This window comes from Heptranchias perlo, unplaced genomic scaffold (assembly GCF_035084215.1).
Source record: "Heptranchias perlo isolate sHepPer1 unplaced genomic scaffold, sHepPer1.hap1 HAP1_SCAFFOLD_64, whole genome shotgun sequence".
Lineage (NCBI taxonomy): Eukaryota > Metazoa > Chordata > Chondrichthyes > Hexanchiformes > Hexanchidae > Heptranchias > Heptranchias perlo.
In genome coordinates, this window is record NW_027139666.1 from 4,179,506 (window position 1) to 4,199,352 (window position 19,847).

Genomic DNA, 19,847 nt, shown 5'->3' on the forward strand with positions numbered 1-19,847 from the left:
TTTCCATTTAAATAATGAGAAAAACTATTTAAACATTAAGATATTAAAGCTACAGCATTGAATGCAATAATATAATCTGAGAGAAAATTATAGGCAGATACAGAATGAATCTCACACTCACATACCGTACCAGAGACTGACAGATGCAGAAGGAATCCCAATCTCTCACACAGTACCAAAGACTGACAGATACAGAATGAATCCCACACTCACATACAGTGACAAGGACTGACAGATAACGAGTTCATCCCACACACTCATAAAGCGCAAGAGACTTACAGGTAAAGTATGAATCCCACACTCATACAAGCTACCTGATACTGAGATTCAGAATGAATCCCAAACAAACATACAGTATGAGAAACTGCATATATGGAAATAAATCAACACACACGCACAGTACCAGCGAAGGTGTATACAGAATGAAACCCACACTCGCAGACAGTACCAGGAACTGATAGGAACAGACTGAATCTCACTCACACACAGTAACAGAGACTGACATATACAGAATGAATCCCACACTCACATACAATACCAGAGATTGACAGATACCGAATGAAACCCACACTCACAGACAATACCAGAGACTAACAGATACAGAATGAAACATACACTCACAGACAGTACCAGAGACTGGCAGGAACATAATGAATTCCACACTCACACACAGTACCTTGGACATACATATACAGAATGAATCCCACACTCACACACATTACCAGGATTTGAGAAATACGGAAGGAATCCCACAATCACGCAGTGCCAGAGACTGACAGATACACAATGAATCACACACACACACACACACACACACACACACACACACACAGTACCAGAGAGTGACCCAAGGTACAGAATGAATTCTACATTCACACACAGTACCAGGGAATGACAGATACAGAATGAATCACACACACACACATACACACACACACACACACAGACACACAGTGCCACCGATTGATAGATACAGAATTAATCTCACAGTCATGTTACTGCAGACTGAGTTGCACATCACATACCAATCCAAAAATCTCAGTGTCAGATTGAAAGATCTGGTGCAGACTGAGTTACATATTATATACATTGCTAAATATTCATACAGTATTATAATGAAAAATACAGTATCAATACCATTGGTACAGACTGAGCTACACATTACATACCAGTCGAAAAATCTCATACAATGTTAGACTGAAAGATACAGTAGCAATTTCATTAGTGCAGACTGAGCCACACAATATAGAGCAGTCCAAGAATCTCTTACCATATCAGACTCAAAGATATAATATCAATTCCATTAGCACAGACTGAGCTACATGTTACATACGAGTCCAAAAATCTGATGCAGTATCACATTGAAAGATTCAGTATCACTTCCATTAGTGCAGACTGAGCTACACCTCACATTCCAGTCCAAAAATCTCATACAATATCAGACTGATGGATACAGTATCAATTCCTTTATTCCAGGATGAGCTACATATTACTCACCAGTCCAAAAATATCATACAGTGTTAGACTCAAATACAGGCTTAATCCCATTATTGCAGAATGAGCTACACATTACATACAAGTCCAGTAATTTCACCATGAACAGAATGAAAGGTACATTATCATTCACAATAGAGTTCAGAGATTAAGATGTAATCCCACTCCAAAACTCATAAACGTTGTTTGATTAAAGAAAATCGAAAAGTGTATCCATATTTACAAATTAAATACTCGACAAAGAAATGTATATGATTTAAAGTATTAAAGTTACAGTTTCAAATACGATACTGTAAACTGAAATAAGAATACAGAATGAATCCAGACTTGTACATTGTTTCAGAGACTGAATTACAGAATGAATCCCACACTGAGATAAAGTTGCAGAGAATGGCAGATACAGAATGTATCCCACACTCACAGAAAGCACCAGAGACTGACAGATACTGAATGTATCCCACACTCACATACAGCACCAGAGACTGACAGATAGAGAATGAATCCATCACTTATATACAGTACCTGAGACTGACAGATGCAGAATATACCCCATGCTCACACTCAGTACTTGAGACTGATAGATACAAAATGAATCCCAAACTCACGCACAGTACCAGAGACAGACAGATACAGAATAAACACCACTCTCACATACAATACCAGAGACTGACCTCAACTGGACGTAAGCGAGAACTGTAAAAGAGAGGAACAAATTCACATGATCTGTCGTTACAGAAACAGGACAATCTGCAATGTGAGGAAAGTTTCTGTCTGTAACTTCTGTCTCGTATTTTTGCGCATTTTGACAGTGAAAAATGAAGACAATTCATTCATAATAAAGTTTTTGTTTTACTCATTCGATAGTTGTGAATTTGCCCCATTATATTTCACTGTACATTGCGCAGTATTTCTCTCTGATTTCTCAGGACACGATTTACATTGCTCCTCTACCCCATTTAGATTCTTATTTTCCAAGCAGTACGTGGCCTCCTTATTCCCCCTGGCAAAATGTAGCACCTCACACTTTTCTATATTGAAATTGAATGGACATTTACACGGCCGTTCAGCAAGCTGATTTTGTCACAGTCATCCTCAGTATAGACAATGCTCCCGAAATTTAACACAGCATTACAAGTAGTGTTTGATCCAACAAAATGTACTTGTAGCTCGTCTCCATTCCCAGTTTTTCTAAATCCCACTCGTGCAATATAATGTGAAGAATGAGTTTATCTTCTGTCCCTCCCTCTTCTATAAACTTCAATGAACCGGGGTTTGGGGACATCTACTGGCCGGATGCAGAACTGCAACAGTTCGGAACAAATTGCTGAAACCGGACAATGTGCAGTGTGAGCGTGTTTGTGATTGGTGGCAGGAATCAAATCTGATTTTTTTTAACCTGCCCATTAACCTTTATTGTTTGTTATTGAAAAGCAAATAGTGCCAGAAAGTAAGGATATGGGGAGTTAGACAGAGAGCATCTATTGGAGGCATCAGGTGAAAAGTGTGACGGACACATTTTAAACAGCGGCTGTTATGTTTCGGTTGAACGGATAGTCCCATGGGAGAGGGGATTAGAAAGCTGACCTGTACAAAGGTCCCTGCCCCATCGGGTAGTCCCATTCATGGATCAGTGCAGGGGCTGGGTTGTGTCCAGATTTCAATAAATTGTTGTAAAATAACCCAATACCCCTGGTGTGCAGAAGCTGAGTACTGCAGTGCAGTCAGACACTGACACTGTTTGTATCGCTTGTTTTCATTTGTGGTTATTACAATGATTACTAACAGAGATTCAATTGATCACTTTTGTATTTTCTACCTCACCTGTTCTTGAGTTACAAGAGATACTTTCTCTTTCGACAGTCAAATCCTTGAAGGACCCAGAATCAGTGTGATGTTACCTCCACCCGAGGCACAAGGAACAGTGCAGCCAGCTCTTTCTCACACACAGTATGTACATTATCACAAACAAAGCACAGAGACACAGACAAGTCATCAGACCCACAGTCTCAGACAGCAGAAATAGTCAGTCCTACACTGATCCCAATCCAACAGTCAAACAGTGCAGGAGAGACAGACGGAATTTCCATTTCACAACAACTCAGTACCGCTGACCGCAGTTAATTAATTCCCAGTCCAAAATCACACCCAGTATCAGATTGAAAGGCAATGTGTCAATCTCACATTAGTTCAGCCTTAGCTACAAATTAAATACCCGATAGAACTGATACATGGTACCGATTGTTAGGTACAGAATGAATCCCAATAGTGTACCACAAGATTCAAATTAAATACCAGCCCACAACTCACACACATTATTAGTTTAAAGATGCAGTATTCATGCCAATAGTGTACACTGAGATACAAATTAGATAGCAGTTCAGATGTTACCCATGTTTGACTCACATATTTGTCCAAAAAACCTCATAGTATCAGAATGAAATGTACAGTTTCAATTCCTTTACTGCAGACTGAGGTACACATTAGATACCAATCCAAAATTCTCATAGCGTATCAGAATGAAAGACACAGTATCCATTCCATTAATGCAGACTGAGCTACACATCACATGCCAGTCCAAAAATCTCAGTGTCAGATTGAAAGATACAGCATCAATTCCATCAGGACAGAGTGAAATACACATTAGATACCAGTCACTGACATTCACTTTCAAACTGAAAGATACAGTTTCGATTTGATTGGTACTGGCTGAGCTAAACGATACATACCAGTATACAAATCTCACACAGTACCAGACTGAAAGATACAGTATCAATCTCATTAGTGTAGACTGAGCGACACATTAAATACCTGTCCAAAAATCACATTCAGTGTCAAACTGAAAGGCAGAGTATCAATATCTCTACTGCATTCTGAGCTACACATTGAATATGATTTCAGGACTGGTATACAGTGTCAGGTTGAAACATACACTATCAATTCCATTAGTGCAGATTGAGCTACACATTAGATATCTTCCAAAATTTGAATACAGTAACGTACTGGAAGATACAACCTCAATTTCTTTACTGTAGACAGAGGTACACATTAGATACCTGTCCAAAAATCTCATACAGTATCAGAATGAATGAGATAGAATCAATTCTATTAGTGCAGACTGAGCTACACATTGCATACCAGTTCAAAAAAAAATCAGTGTCAGCTTGAAAGATACAGACTCAATTTCATTTGTGCAGGCTGAGCTACACATTATATACAGTCCAAAAATCACATTCAGTATCAAACTGAAAGGCATAGTTTCACTTCCATTACTGCAGACTGAGCTACATATTGTATACAGTCCAAAATTCGTATATTTATTATCATTCTGAAACATACAGTATGATTCCTATTAGTGCAGACTAAGCTACACATTATATACCAGTCCAATAATCTCTTCAAGCTGATGCTGAAAGTACGGCATCAATTCCATGAGCGCAGACTGATTTATTCCTTAAACACCAGTCCAAGTATAGCACACAGTGTCAGCCTGAAAGATATGGTATGAATCCCATTAATGCAGACTGAGCTACACCTTACATACACATCCGAAAATCACACAGTGTCAGCTTGAAAGATAAAGTATCAATTCCACCAGCCCAGACTGAGCTACTTAATAAATACCAGTCCAATAATTTCATAGTAATAGATTGAAATGTACATTATCATTTACAATGGTCTTCACAGAGATTAAGATGTAATCCCACACCAAAACTCACACATTGTTTGATTAAAACAAAATCCATAAGTGTATCCATATTTACAAATTAACGCAAGACAAAGGACTGTGCATACATTAATGTATTAAAGATACAGTTTCAAGCAACACACTTTAACCTGATATAAGAATACAGAAGGAATCTAGACTTGCATTTTGTCCCAGAGACTGAATAACAGAAGGAATCCCACACTGAGCTAAAATATCAGAGACTGACAGTCACAGAATGAATCCCACACTCACAGATAGAACCAGAGACTGACAGATACAGAATGAACCGCACACTCACACACACAGTACCAGAGACTGACATATTCAGAATGAATCCCACACTCACACACAGTACCAGAGGCTGACAGATACAGAATGAATCCCACACTCACACACAGTGCCAGAGACACACATATAGAGAATGAATCCCACACTCACACGCTGTACCAGAGACTGATATATACAGAATGAATCCCTCACTCACACACAGTACCAGAGACTGACATATACAGAATGAATCCCACACTCACATGCAGTACCAGAGACTGACAGATACAAAATGAATCTCACACTCTCACACTGTACCAGAGACTGACAGAGACAGAATGAATGCCACACTCACACACAGTACCAGAGGCTGACAGATACAGAATGAATCCCACACTCACAGACTGTACTGGAGACTGAGAGATTCACAATGAATTCCATACTCACACACAGTACCAGACACTGACAGATAGAGAATTAATCTCACACTCACATACAGTACCAGTAACTGACGGATAGAGAATTAATCTCACACTCACATACAGTACTGGAGACTGACAGATACAGAATGAATATAGAGTCTGACATCTACTGGCCGTAAGGGAGAACTGTAACAGATTGGAACAAATTCACATCATTGTGACAGAAACAGGACAAAGTGCAATGTGAGGAAATAGTTTCTCTCTGTAACTTCTACTCTCGTATTTTTTCATATTTTGACATTGAAAAATGAAGACAATTGATTCATAATAAAGTTTTTGTTTCGCTCATTGAAAAGTTATCAATTTCCACATTATATTTCACTCTGCATTGCGCAATATTTCTTTCTGATTTCTCAGGACACGATTTAGATTAATTCAAATAAATCGAAATAAAACACAAATAAAAACTGAGCACAAAGCTGGAAGTTTTAATGGCGACCGTCAAAAGTGAAAGGGATAAAATATAGAAAAAAATAAAAATGAAACTGCTGGAGAGACTCAGCAGGTCCGGCAGCATCTGTGGAGAATTGAATCTCGGGTTAACGGTTCAGGACTATGACACTTCTATAGATCAGAACGTTTAATCCGATATAACTTAAATAAGGAACGGGAATCGGCAGAGGGAAAAACTTCAGAAAATCAATTAATTTCACTGAATGTGGGCAATTGTGTCTCGTATCCACGATACAGGTCAGGACAAATAATTCTACCAAGGGACAATGTTAAATTCAACGTTATGGGGGCAGAAATGAATTCTAAAAGTATTTTTTATATAAATTAGACCCGTTTGGAAAAATTATCGCTCTGAACATCATCAAATTCGGTTCCAGTCTTGGTGATTCTGAATTGAGCGGGCTGGGATTCAAACCTGTTGGAATTAACTGTTTGGAAGGCAGCTATACTCACCAATATAGCGCCTTATTTCACTCGGAGGTGGAAATAGTGTGTTTCTGTGGAATTTCGGACTGAATTGCTCCCTTTGGGTTTCTGGCATTTTAATCACAGACAATAAATAGTTCCCAAACATCAGCCCCTGAAAAGACACAACAAGCTGGTGGAATTTCTCATTCATAGATATTAAAAAACAGGATGACAAAAGCGTTAGGAATAGGTTAGGAAGAAGTCACAAAAATAATTAGGGAAGCAAACAGTAACCACGAAATCAAATTATCAAGGAATGTAAAAAGAAATAGTAAATTATTCTACAGACACAAAAATAACAGAAAGAATATCAGAATATCTTGAGTGCCACTCAGGGATTCATAAGATAAACTCACAGGTAATGTCAGCGAAATGGCAGAAATATTGAATTATTACTTTGCTCAGTATTTACCCGGGAGATTAACAGGGTGAATTTCATATTAGAGGAAGAGGTCAATAAAGATATCAAGACATTTATGTTGAAAATGGTGGTTGAACTCCTGGTCCAGATGGATTGCATCCGCACATATTAAATGAAACAAGGGAAGAGATAGCAGAGGCACTGTTTCATATATAGGAAAAAATAATCACAAAAAGGAATAGTACCAGACGACTAGATGAAAGTTAATAGCATTCTTATGATTTAAAACAGGAGATAGAACAAGTCCAGGGAACTATAGACCAGTTAACTAAAGGTCGGTGGTAGGAATAATCATGGAATCTTTTACTCAACGAAGCAACAGAAAAACATCTAGAAACCGAAAATATAATAAAGAATAGATGGCACGGATTTCAGAAAGGGAAGGTTTAACAGTTTGACAGAAGGTTTGAAAGTTTAAATTACAGTTCAACATAACTTATCTGCTTTTCAATTCTATTCCTCGAGAAATAAACCTATGTGTTTGCTTTCTGTGGCCTTATCAACCTGTGTTGCTACTTTTAATGATTTGTCAATCTGTAACCCTAAACCCCTTTGCACTTCTACCCCATTGAGACTCTTATTTTCCAAGCAGTACGTGGCCTCCTTAATCCCCCTAGTAAAATGCACCACCTCACAACTTTCTTTATGGTAATTCAATGGCCATTTACATCGCCTTTCAGCAAGCTTATTGAAGTCTTCTTGAATTTTGTTAGATTCTTCCTCACTATAGGCTCTACACCCTAAATTAATTACAAGCATTTAATACAGCATTACAACGAATGTTTGGTCTAACAAAATGTCCTCCATTCGGAGTTTTTCGAAATCCCACTCTTGCAATATAATGTGAAGAATGAGTTTATCTTCTGTCCCTCTCTCATCTGCAAACTTCAATGACCCGGGGTTTGGGGACATCTACTGGCCGGAAGCAGAACTGCAACAGTTCGGAACAAATTGCTGAAACCGGACAATGTGCAGTGTGAGCGTGTTTGTGATTGGTGGCAGCTATTAAATCAGATTGGATATCTGAAGAAACCAATCAGAGAGTGAAAGGAATAGGTGACAGAGCATCACTCCCAATGAGCCAATCACAACATGCCTTCCCCCATCCCTCATTACCATAGGGCTGTAGGGCTGCCGATTTAACCCGTGCTCGGAGAAGATTTGAATCATTTCTGAGTCTGAAATTGAGTTTGAAAATGCCTGAGGACAAGAAAGCAGCTCCCAAGAAGGGCGCCAAGAAAAACTTGAGTAAAGCACCAGCCAAGCGCGGCAAGAAGCGGAGAAAGTCGAAGAAGGAGAGTTACTCCATCTACGTCTACAAAGTGATGAAGCAGGTTCACCCCGACACCGGTATCTCCTCCAAGGCCATGAGCATCATGAACTCCTTTGTGAACGATATTTTCGAGCGCATCGCGAGTGAGGCTTCCCGCCTGGCCCATTATAATAAACGGCACACCATCAGCTCCCGGGAGATCCAGACCGCCGTGCGGCTGCTGCTGCCCGGGGAACTGGCCAAACACGCCGTGTCGGAAGGGACAAAGGCGGTGACCAAATACACCAGCTCCAAGTAAAACTCCACAATCAACTGAAAAAGAAACTTAAACAAAAAGGCTCTTTTAAGAGCCACCCACAGTCTCTCTGAAGACGCTGCACCGACACTTCTGCATGGACTCATTTTACTGTCGATAGTTTGATACTAACTGTCTCTCTATAACTTCTGCTTTTGTAATTTCTCTTGAAATCTGGAAGATTCTCATAATCACTGCCAGGTATAATCTGTGCGTCGCTTTTTATTTATTCCCAAGAACAAAAATCGTGTCCCTGATCCTCTCATTCCCGTTCATATTCCGCCCCTTCCTCCGCATCTGCCCCCTTCAGAGCCGTCTTAAGGCGGTGGATTAGAGTTCAGTCATTTCTTTCTCCTTTTCACGTTTATTTGTTCATTATTCCGGAATATCACTTTCAGAACCGCAATCCTTTGAAATGCAGCAACGCTGAAAGGGACTTCACACCGAGTACAGAATAGTCTAAAGTCTCTGTCACTGTTCGACTTCTTACACCAGGAGTCTCGGCTCCGGTTTCGATCGCGCTGCAGCTCCTGTGAACAGGGATCAATCCACAATCCGTGGTTTGTTACTATTACAAAGATTGAGCTGGAATCTGTCCCGTTACAAAATGGGGCTTTATTCCCGCCGGATTGAAAGCGAACGGAGAATGAAGCGACTTCTAACTGGAATGTAAAATATTCTGGAAGTTGTGACGGAAAATGTGGAATAACAGAGTAAAAGGAGAGAGATTTTTAAACCTTTGTCTTTACGCGACATTATTTACTAAATCCGCTTCTGGTGTTACAAATATATTGGCGGGCTTTCCAAATTTCAAAAAAACGGTTCAGTTCGGTATTTTCCGCCTTTTTCTCATTGCCGGCTATTGATTGGTGAATAAAACGTCTCTCTGATTGGACTGTTCGTTGAACCAATGAGAGTGAGGACAGATGGACCAATCACAATTGTCCCCACTGTACTCCTCCAGAAGGTACAAGAAGGGCGAGTGCGGGAGGATTTCTTCAATCATTGTGAAAGTGTTTGTGAGATTGTGGAAATGTCTGGAAGAGGAAAAACCGGCGGTAAAGCTCGGGCCAAGGCCAAGTCTCGCTCATCCCGGGCCGGACTGCAGTTCCCTGTGGGCCGTGTTCACAGGCTCCTGCGAAAGGGGAACTACGCTGAACGTGTGGGTGCCGGAGCCCCGGTCTATCTGGCTGCTGTACTCGAGTATCTGACGGCTGAAATCCTCGAGCTGGCCGGCAACGCGGCCCGCGACAATAAGAAGACCCGTATCATCCCCAGACACCTGCAGCTGGCCATCCGCAACGACGAGGAGCTCAACAAGCTGCTGGGACGGGTGACCATCGCTCAGGGCGGGGTGCTGCCGAATATCCAGGCCGTGCTGCTGCCGAAGAAAACCAGCAATGTGAGCTCCAAGAGCAAGTAAATCGGCCAAGATTTAATCTGATAAAACCAAAGGCTCTTTTCAGAGCCACCCACTGTATCTGTGAAAGGGCTGGTTACTGTCTGAAGAGACTGACCTATTGATCACAGGTGTCCCCGGTCTACGTTAATATATTACATTACTACAGCGGTTAAAGTAATGGGAGCCAATGTAAGTCACCGAGCACATGGGTGACAGGTGAACGGGAGTTGGTGGGAGTTCGAATAGGGCAACGGAGATTTGGAGAAATTCATGTTCACAGAGGGCGGAAGATCGGAGGCTGACCAGGAGAGCATTGGAATAGCAAAGTCTGGAGGTATCAAGGGAATGGATGAGGGTTTCAGCACCAGAGGAGCTGAGGCAGGGGCGGAGAAGCGCGATGTTTCAAAGGTGGAATTAAGTCTTGGTGGTGGAGCGGATATGTGGTCGGACGCTCATCTCAGGGTCAGATTGGACACAAAGGTTACGAACGGTCATATTTCGGACCACACAGTGACCAGGGACTAGTCTCTGTCCATCCCGGTCCCGAAATCTATCCAGTCCCCACACAGGACCTGGGTCTGTCCATCCCGGTCCCTGAATCTATCCAGTCCCCACACAGGACCTGGGTCTGTCCATCCCGGTCCCTGAATCTATCCAGTCTCGATACAGGACCTGGGTCTGTCCATCCAGGCCCCTGAATCTATCCAGTCCCCATACAGGATCTGGGTCTGTCTATCCCATTCCCTGAATCTATCCAATCCCTCGACAGGACCTGGGTCTGTCCATCCCGGTCCCTGAATCTATCCAGTTTCACACTGACTCCAGCTCTAATTCAATTCATAATAGCCACACATGACCAATCTCCATCCATCCATGTCCCTGAATCTAACCAGTCCCACGGAAGATCTGTCACCATCCCGGTCCCTGAATCTATCCAGTACCCAATGACCTCAGCTCTAATTAAACTCATTGTACCCACACAGGAACTGTCTCTGTCCATCCCGGTCCCTGAATCTATCCAGTCCCCACACAGGACCTGGGTCTGTCCATCCAATACCAGAATCTATCCAGTCCCCACACAAGACCTGGGTCTGTCCATTCGGTTCCCTGAATCTGTCCAGTTCCCAATGTTTTCAGCTCTAATAAACACATTGTATCCACACAGGAACTGTCTCTGTCCATCCCAGGACCTGATTCTATCCAGTCCCCACACAGGATCATTCTCCATTCATCCCAGTGCCTGATTCTATCCAGTCCCATACTGACCCAAGCACGGAAAGGTATAGAGTGCCTTCCACACCGATTTATGTTTATTGAACTATTGGGCGCCTCCTGTCAGCTACAAATCTGAAAACTAAAACTCCCTCTTCCAACGCTTCCGTCGCGGCACTGATTGATTCTGTTACGATGGAGATTGTATTGGATCTGTAGTGGGACTCATTTATTGAATTTAAATTTTACTTTCCGCCTTTTTTTCCGAGATATCCTTGAATATTAAGCCGGAGTCTGTAAGGATTGTGTCTGAATTTATGTTCCGCATTTGTTGCTGGTGAAAATTTTAGACAGAACGGTAACTAATTCCTGGAGGCGGAGCTTGAAGTTCCACGTCCGCTTGTCCGTCATTCTGAGCCAGTCTCCTCCCCTCCCGCACTTCATGCTCTGTCTGTCATTCAAACACTCCTCCCCGGCCTCTCCGATAATGTGCCTTTCTCAACCAGGTCGGGGCGGGCTGCATAAATAGAGAAGAAAGGCGAGAGTTTTTCATTCAGGGGCGGTTTGAGTGAAGAATCATCATGTCTGGGAGAGGTAAAGGAGGCAAAGGACTGGGCAAAGGCGGAGCCAAGCGGCACCGGAAAGTGCTTCGTGATAACATCCAGGGGATCACCAAACCAGCCATCCGCCGCCTGGCTCGCCGTGGCGGTGTCAAGCGGATCTCGGGTCTGATCTACGAGGAAACCCGCGGGGTGCTGAAGGTTTTCCTGGAGAATGTGATCAGGGACGCGGTCACCTACACTGAACACGCCAAGCGCAAGACGGTCACTGCCATGGATGTGGTGTACGCTCTGAAACGGCAGGGCCGCACTCTCTATGGATTCGGCGGCTGAACGACTCGACCATTTCCAACCGGACACAAACCAAAGGCTCTTCTAAGAGCCACCCACCGCCTCACAGAGAGAGCACTGACCTGGGAACTGGTGCGGGATATATGGGGCTTGGGAATAGTTTTATTATTATGAGGAGTTTTCTGGAACACACAGTAACGTAACGTGGGATCGGTGGCGTGCTGCACCGGTTACTGAGAGGAACATTTCCCTCATTGAGTGCACTGAATTATCCAGGGAACGTTACAAGTGAGTTTACCCCGAGCCGAATTCCCCACTCAGTGAAATGTTCCTTCACTCCATTCGCTCTGTTTTGGTTCTATTTATCAGTCAGATGTTGTGATGTGGGACCGGGGGTTTCCATGGGAGAACAGGTTGAGCTGAGCCGCTGTGATAAGGGCCCAGCTTGTGATATGGATTTTCCCTCTGACGGTTGTTTCTGACACTGATACTGAGAGGGTTTGTGAAATTGAACCGTTTGAGCTCAGTCATTGGGGACCTGGAATTACCACAGGCCCAACTGGCAAAGCCGGCTCAAAACTGAGGCTACTTCTCATTGGTTGCTTTGCTTGAAAACTAATTTTCTTAACCAATCGGAGAGACGACAATAAGAAAACGGAGCAAATGAGTGGCCTCAATTGACCGATTTTTTTAAATTTGAAAAACGCCGCCAATTTCAGTGTATGAAATCAGTGAATTACTCGGACATGTCGTTTTTACACAAAGACTTAAAATCTCTTTGTAATAATGTTATTCCGTATTACACGTCCCAAATTCCGAGCGCTGTTTCAAAAATATATTGTCTATAACTTGCGGAATAAAATCCAAATATCACTTCTACCTGTAAAAGTAACAAATCACAGGTTATCGATTGATTCCGTTGCAGGGACTGAACAGGAACCGTGTGTCCTGAAAACGGAATCATTGACGAAGCCTTAAAATGAGCCGATTCTTTTCCCCAAGGCGTTCATTCCGGATTGTTACACTGCAGGGAACGTGTTGCTTATATGCGGGATATTAAGATCAGTAATTAATTATTTCAGAGACTCGCTCCACAGTGAGAAAGAGGAAGTAACTAAATTCTGATTCTCAGCCCTGAAAGTGGTGGTTAACGGGAAAACCGGGGGCGGTGCAAATCTGAATGAGAGCGAGAGCAAAGCAAAAGGGAATTGAACGAATCCCGGACCCGTGTTCACTTTATTGCTGGACTTTATTGGGCAGTAAATTCTGCAGAGACAAACATTAAAATGGGGGAGTTTCACTGACTTTCTTTCAATTTCCCCACCAGATTCAAAGGATGATGATCGAAATGAATAAATTGACGACATAAGTGCTGTGGGCGGCTCTTAAAATAGCCGTTGTTTTTTTTCAGTACGTTGTGGAGTTTTACTTGGAGCTGGTGTTCTTGGTCACCGCCTTTGTCCCTTCCGACACGGCGTGTTTGGCCAGTTCCCCGGGCAGCAGCAGGCGCACAGCGGTCTGGATCTCCCGGGAGCTGATAGTGTGGCGCTTATTATAATGGGCCAGGCGGGAAGCCTCACCCGCGAAGCGCTCGAAAATATCGTTCACAAAGGAGTTCATGATGCTCATGGCCTTGGAGGAGATGCCGGTGTCGGGGTGAACCTGCTTCATCACTTTGTAGACGTCGATGGAGTAACTCTCCTTCCTCGACTTTCTTCGCTTCTTGCTGCCTTTGATGGCGATTTATTCACCGTTTTTTGTTGCCCTTCTTAGGAAGTGTTTTCTTCACCGACATTTTCAAATTCAATTTCAGACACAGCATCAACCAAAATCCGCTCCGAGTTCAGATTATACGGGCAGCCCTTTCGTTCTGCCAATTCATTCTGCATCTGTTAGTTTCGAGTACTGTGTGTGAGTGTGGGATTCATTCTGTATCTGGTACTGTATGTGAATGTGGGATTCATTCTGTATCTGGTACTGTGTGTGAGTGTGAGAGTCATTCTGTATCTGGTACTGTGTGTGAGTGTGGGAGTCATTCTGTATCTGGTACTGTGTGTGAATGTGGGAGACATTCTGTATCTGGTATTGTATTTGAGAGTGGGATTCATTCTGTATCTGGTACTGTATGAGAATGTGGGATTGATTCTGTATCTAGTACTGTATGTGAATGTGGGATTCATTCTCTATCTGGTACTGTGTGTGAGTGTGGGATTCATTCAGTATCTGGAACTGTGTATGAGTGTGGGATTCATTCAGTATCTAGTAATGTGTGTGAGTGAGGGATTCATTCTGTGTCTTGTACTGTATGTGAATGAGGGATTAATTCTCTATCTGTTACTGTATGTGAGTGTGGGATTCATTCTGTATCTCGTAATGTGTGTGAGTGAGGGATTCATTCTGTATCTGGTACTGTATGTGAATGTGGGATTCATTCTGTATCTGGTACTGTATGTGAGTGTGGGATTCATTCTGTATCTGGTACTGTATGTGAATGTGGGTTTCATTCTGTATCTGTACTGTATGTGAATGTGGGATTCATTCTGTATCTGGTACTGTGTGTGAATGTGGGATTTATTCTGTATCTTGTACTGTATGTGAATGTGGGATTCATTCTGTATCTGGGACTGTGTGTGAATGTGTAATTCATTCTGTATCTGGTACTGTATGTGAATGTGGGATTCATTCTGTATCTGGTACTGTGTGTGAATGTGGGATTCATTCTGTATCTGGTACTGTATGTGAATGTGGGATACATTCTGTATCTGGTACTGTATGTGAATGAGGGATTCATTCTGTATCTGGTACTGTGTGTGAATGTGGGATTCATTCTGTATCTGGGACTGTATGTGAATATGGGATTCATTCTGTATCTGGTACTGTATGTGAATATGGGATTCATTCTGTATCTGGTACTGTATGTGAATTTGGGATTCATTCTGTATCTGGGACTGTATGTGAATATGGGATTCATTCTGTATCTGGTACTGTATGTGAATATGGGATTCATTCTGTATCTGGTACTGTATGTGAATTTGGGATTCATTCTGTATCTGGGACTGTGTGTGAATGTGTGATTCATTCTGTATCTGGTACTTTATGTGAATATGGGATTCATTCTGTATCTGGTACTGTATGTGAATTTGGGATTCATTCTGTATCTGGGACTGTGTGTGAATGTGTGATTCATTCTGTATCTGGTACTGTATGTGAATATGGGATTCATTCTGTATCTGGTACTGTGTGTGAGTGTGGGATTCATTCTGTATCTGGGACTGTATGTGAATATGGGATTCATTCTGTATCTGGTACTGTATGTGAATGTGGGATTCATTCTTTATCTGGTACTGTGTGTGCGTGTGGGATTCATTCTGTATCTGGGACTGTATGTGAATGTGGGATTCATTCTGTATCTGGTGCTGTGTGTGAGTGTGGGATTCATTCTGTATCTGGTACTGTGTGTGAATGTGGGATTCATTCTGTATCTTTCAGTCTCTGGTACTGTGTGTGAGTGTCGGAATCATTCTGTATCTTTCAGTCTCTGGTACTGTGTGTGAGTGTGGGATTCATTCTGTACCTGTCATTCCATGGTACTCTGTGTGAGTTTGGGATTCATTCTGTATCTGTCAGTCTCTGGTGCTGTATGTGGGTGTGGGATTCATTCTGTATCTGTCAGTCTCTGGTGCTGTATGTGGGTGTGGGATTCATTCTGTATCTGTCAGTCTCTGGTGCTGTATGTGAGTGTGGGATTCATTCTGTATCTGTCAGTCTCTGGTACTGTGTGTGGGTGTGGGATTCATTCTGTATCTGTCAGTCTCTGGTACTGTGTGTGGGTGTGGGATTCATTCTGTATCTCTCAGCCTCTGGTACTGTGTGTGATGGATTCATTCTGTATCTGCCAATCTCTGGTACTGTTTGAGTATCTGGGATTCATTCTGTATCTATCAGTTTCTGGAACAGTCCAAAAGTCAGGATTAATTCCATATCTGTCTTTTAATTGGAGATCAGCTTACAGTTTGGTGTTTGAAACTCTATCTTGTGTATATCTAAACCTATAAATAGTTTTCCCCATAGTAGTTAATTTTGAAAATACCGTGCACATTCGAATTTCTTGTTGCAGGTTTTAATGTGACAAGCTGTGTGCCCTTTGGACCAATATTAAACCTGTATCACAATGAACACTAACGCAATTGATCCTGGATCTCAGTCTCAAACTTTGAGATTTTTGGATTGCTATACAATGTGCAGCTCAGTCTGCACTCATGTAATTGATATTGTATCTTTCAGGGTGTCACTGTATGAGACTTTAGCACTTCTATGTAATGTGTTGCTCTGGGTCTAATCGAATTGTAACTTTCAGGTTCATAAAATGGGTGAGTTTTGAACTGGTAACTGATTTTGTTTCTCAGGTTATACTATCTTTCAGCATCTCTCACTCTGATACTATATGTGAGTTTTGGACTTGTATGTAATTTGTATCTCAGGTTACAGAATTTGGATGGATACTGCATCTTTTAATATCACAATGTGTGTGAGTTCTACTCATTATTTGAGATGAATCTTGGTTTACATTATTGGGGCTATTGCTGTATCTTTCAATCGGGCACCATGTATCAGTTCTATCTGTGATTTAATTTCGAGCTTAGGCTGCACTATTGTGAAATTGACACATTACCTTTCAATCTGATGGTGGGTGTGATATTGGACTGGGATTTGTGGATCTACCTGGCAGTTGTACTGAGTTGGGGTGAAATGGAAACAACGTCTGCCTCTCCTCCTCTGACTGTTTATTTGAAAGTGTGTCTGTGGTACTTGGCATCAGTGTGGGACTGACTACTTCTACTGTCTGAGACTGAGGAACTGATGACCTTTCTGTGTCTCTGTGCTCTGTGTGTGATAATGTACCTACTGTGTGTGAGAAGCTGGCTGCACTCTTCCTTGTGCCTCGGGTGGAGGAAAATCACATTTTTTCTGGCTCCTTCAAAAATTTGCCTGTCGAAAGAAAAAGTATCTCTTGTAACTCAAGAACAGGTGAGGTAGAAAATACAAAAGTGATCAGTTTAATGGTCTGTTAATGATCATTTTGAATATCCACAAATGAAAACCAGCGATACAAACAGTATCAGTGTCTGACTCCACTGAAGCACGCAGCTTCTGCACACCATAGAAACATAGAAAATAGGAGCAAGAGCAGGCCATTCGGCCCTTCGGGCCTGCTCCACCATTCAAAATGATCATGGCTGATCGCCTAACTCAGTATCCTGTTCCTGCTTTTCCCCCATATCCCTTGATACCTTTGGCATTCAAAAATGTATCGATTTTCTTATTGAATACATCGAATGACGAGGCCTCCACTGCCTTCTCTGGTGGCGAATTCCACAGGTTCACCACCATCTGAGTGAAGACATTTCTCCTCTCGGTTCTAAAGGTGCCAGATGTGTTGGGCTGTTTTAAAACAATTTCGTCACATCCAGACACAACACAACACAACATCTGCACTGATCCATGAATGGGACTACCGGATGGGACAGGGACCTTTGTACAGGCCTGGATTCTAATCCCCTCTCCCATGGGATCGACCGTTCAACCGAAACCAAACAGCCGCTGTTTAAAATGTGTCGTTCACACTTCTCACCTGATCCCTGCAATCGATGCTCTTTGTATAACTCCCCACATCCTTACTGTCCGGCTCTGTTTCCACTCTTCACTGTCCAATAACAATCAACAAGGTGAGACTGGAACTAAACCAGGATCATTCACTACTGGTTTGGGGAGAGAAAGCAGCAATGATTTTAAATAGCAGGTTCTTCCCATTCTGTCTCCCTTCCCCTGGACACACCCTGTACACACACAGCCCGAGAATGGCCTCTCCCTTCCCCCGCTCACTCCATGTTCCGGGACCAGTTCCTGATCCACTCCGCCTCTTACAAACAGCCCCCGGACTCCCCCTGACCTTCCCCCGGACTCAATGCCGATCTCTGAGCCCATCTGCGGACACGGTCCCGAAGCGATGAGCTGCTGTAACGAGGCTGCTCTTTGCTCCCTTCCCCCGGGGGCCGTGATCTCTCCATTCCCGGCTGTTTTAAACCATCTTCTTCCGCTCACTGAGGGAATGGCGCCCACAGGCCGAGCTGGTGGAGGAGAGCGCGCATGCGCTCTTCTGCTCGCCAACAATCAGCGCTGGGGGCGGGGCTGAGTCACGCATGCGCAGGTATCTGGTTGAATTCCCAATAAAAATCGATGGAAACTTTCCCCAATTGGAATTTTTCGGAGTCTGAGCAAAGGAAGTGGGTCTGGGGGAGAGGTCAGAGGGAATGGGGTCCACAGGCAGTGCAGGAACAGGCACCAGAATGGAAAACAGATGGGATTCCACCAGTGCCTAACGCTGGAATCCAGACTGACTTTACAATCTCTAACTATTAAACGAGATGTTTCCATCCCTGCTGTTTCTCTCGGAATCTTTTGATGGTAAAGAGCCTTTCAGAGATAAAGTGGGCGGCTGTGAAATGAGCCAATGGGTTCTGTTCATTCTTGAACTCTTTACTGATAAAACTGACGCTTGAGGAAGAAACTGGAGGGAGGATTTCTCAAACCATTCCTGGAGAAAGCAGGAGGAAAGAGTGAGTCGGTGCATTTTCTGGGACGGTGTAGGATTAATATCTGACAGCAACAGTCCCAGATTAATTTAATCAGAGTAAAACTCTCGATTACTGATTGGAATACCGAACGACATGGAGCTGCAAAACCGAATATAGTGCAACGGGCAGAAGAAGATTAAATGTGGCACATTGTTTTTGACACTCTCTGCACTGTCACTGAGGGTGGGATTAATAATGTGTCTGTCTCTGGTATAATATCAGTGAGAGATGAGATTTCATCGTCTGTCTCTCCAATGGGATCTTTCTGGAAAAAAACGGAACTTTACAGGTCAGTCTGCAACTGATACTGTGGCACTGTGTCTCTCCGCTCTCTCTCTCACCGTGTCTGTCGCCCTCGCTCTCCCTCTCGCTCTCTCTGGCGCTTTATGTGAAGGTTGGATACTGCTATTGAGCGTGATATGAACACACTGATAGGAAGTGTAAGTCTGACAGTGTCTCTCTCTCTCTCGCTAGTACGGACATGAAGGTGGCATACTGTCTGATATAAAATAGAGAGAATGAGATGTCCGTGCCAGACCTAACTCCAACTGGGGATGTGTTCGGCTCCAGTCCCAGTGCATGGTCAAAATCTTTTCACAGATTCAGGGTGAGAGTCTCTGTGGGACGGTAACACTGGCCGAGAAATTCCGCGTCATAACTCAAACCGGAACACATTAGACTCTCCAAATGTTTGTAAGGTGTTTGTAAACTGCTGAACCCGTCTGGGTGGGGATGTGGGGAGTTAGAACAGGGAAACAGACTGAAGTGGAGGAGCCGAGTTGATTGTTATTGAATGCAATGTATTCAGGCAGGAACATTACTGACTTTGCATTGTAACGTGGCTTATTTAAAAGCTCCGGGTGTGTTGGAATCCTTGAATATGCATTT

At 42.9% G+C, this 19,847-nt stretch overlaps 2 protein-coding genes and 1 long non-coding RNA gene across 4 annotated transcripts; 2 read left to right on the top strand and 1 right to left on the bottom strand.

Annotated features, from left to right (window-relative positions):
* The first annotated feature begins 9,892 nt into the window (after window positions 1-9,892).
* LOC137318039 (histone H2A-like) lies at window positions 9,893-10,282 on the top strand. Its single transcript, XM_067981019.1, has one exon. It carries the CDS (start codon window positions 9,893-9,895, stop codon window positions 10,280-10,282), a length of 390 nt encoding a protein of 129 aa, XP_067837120.1.
* Window positions 10,283-12,054: 1,772 nt separating this feature from the next.
* Window positions 12,055-12,366, top strand: LOC137317994 (histone H4). Its single transcript, XM_067980981.1, has one exon. It carries the CDS (start codon window positions 12,055-12,057, stop codon window positions 12,364-12,366), a length of 312 nt encoding a protein of 103 aa, XP_067837082.1.
* Window positions 12,367-13,554: 1,188 nt separating this feature from the next.
* On the bottom strand, window positions 13,555-18,457 carry LOC137317916 (uncharacterized). Of its 2 annotated transcripts, none has more exons than XR_010961778.1 (2): window positions 18,208-18,457; window positions 13,555-17,313 (listed from the first exon to the last, which is right to left on the bottom strand). It is a non-coding gene; the product is annotated as an uncharacterized lncRNA (long non-coding RNA). The 2 variants fall into 2 exon arrangements; XR_010961779.1 differs by lacking the exon at window positions 18,208-18,457 and adding an exon at window positions 17,957-18,195.
* Between the last annotated feature and the right edge of the window lie 1,390 nt (window positions 18,458-19,847).

Coding starts and splice junctions, on each gene's coding strand:
- LOC137318039 (XM_067981019.1), top strand. CDS start 9,893: ATGTCTGGAAGAGGAAAAACCGGCGGTAAAGCTCGGGCCAAGGCCAAG.
- LOC137317994 (XM_067980981.1), top strand. CDS start 12,055: ATGTCTGGGAGAGGTAAAGGAGGCAAAGGACTGGGCAAAGGCGGAGCC.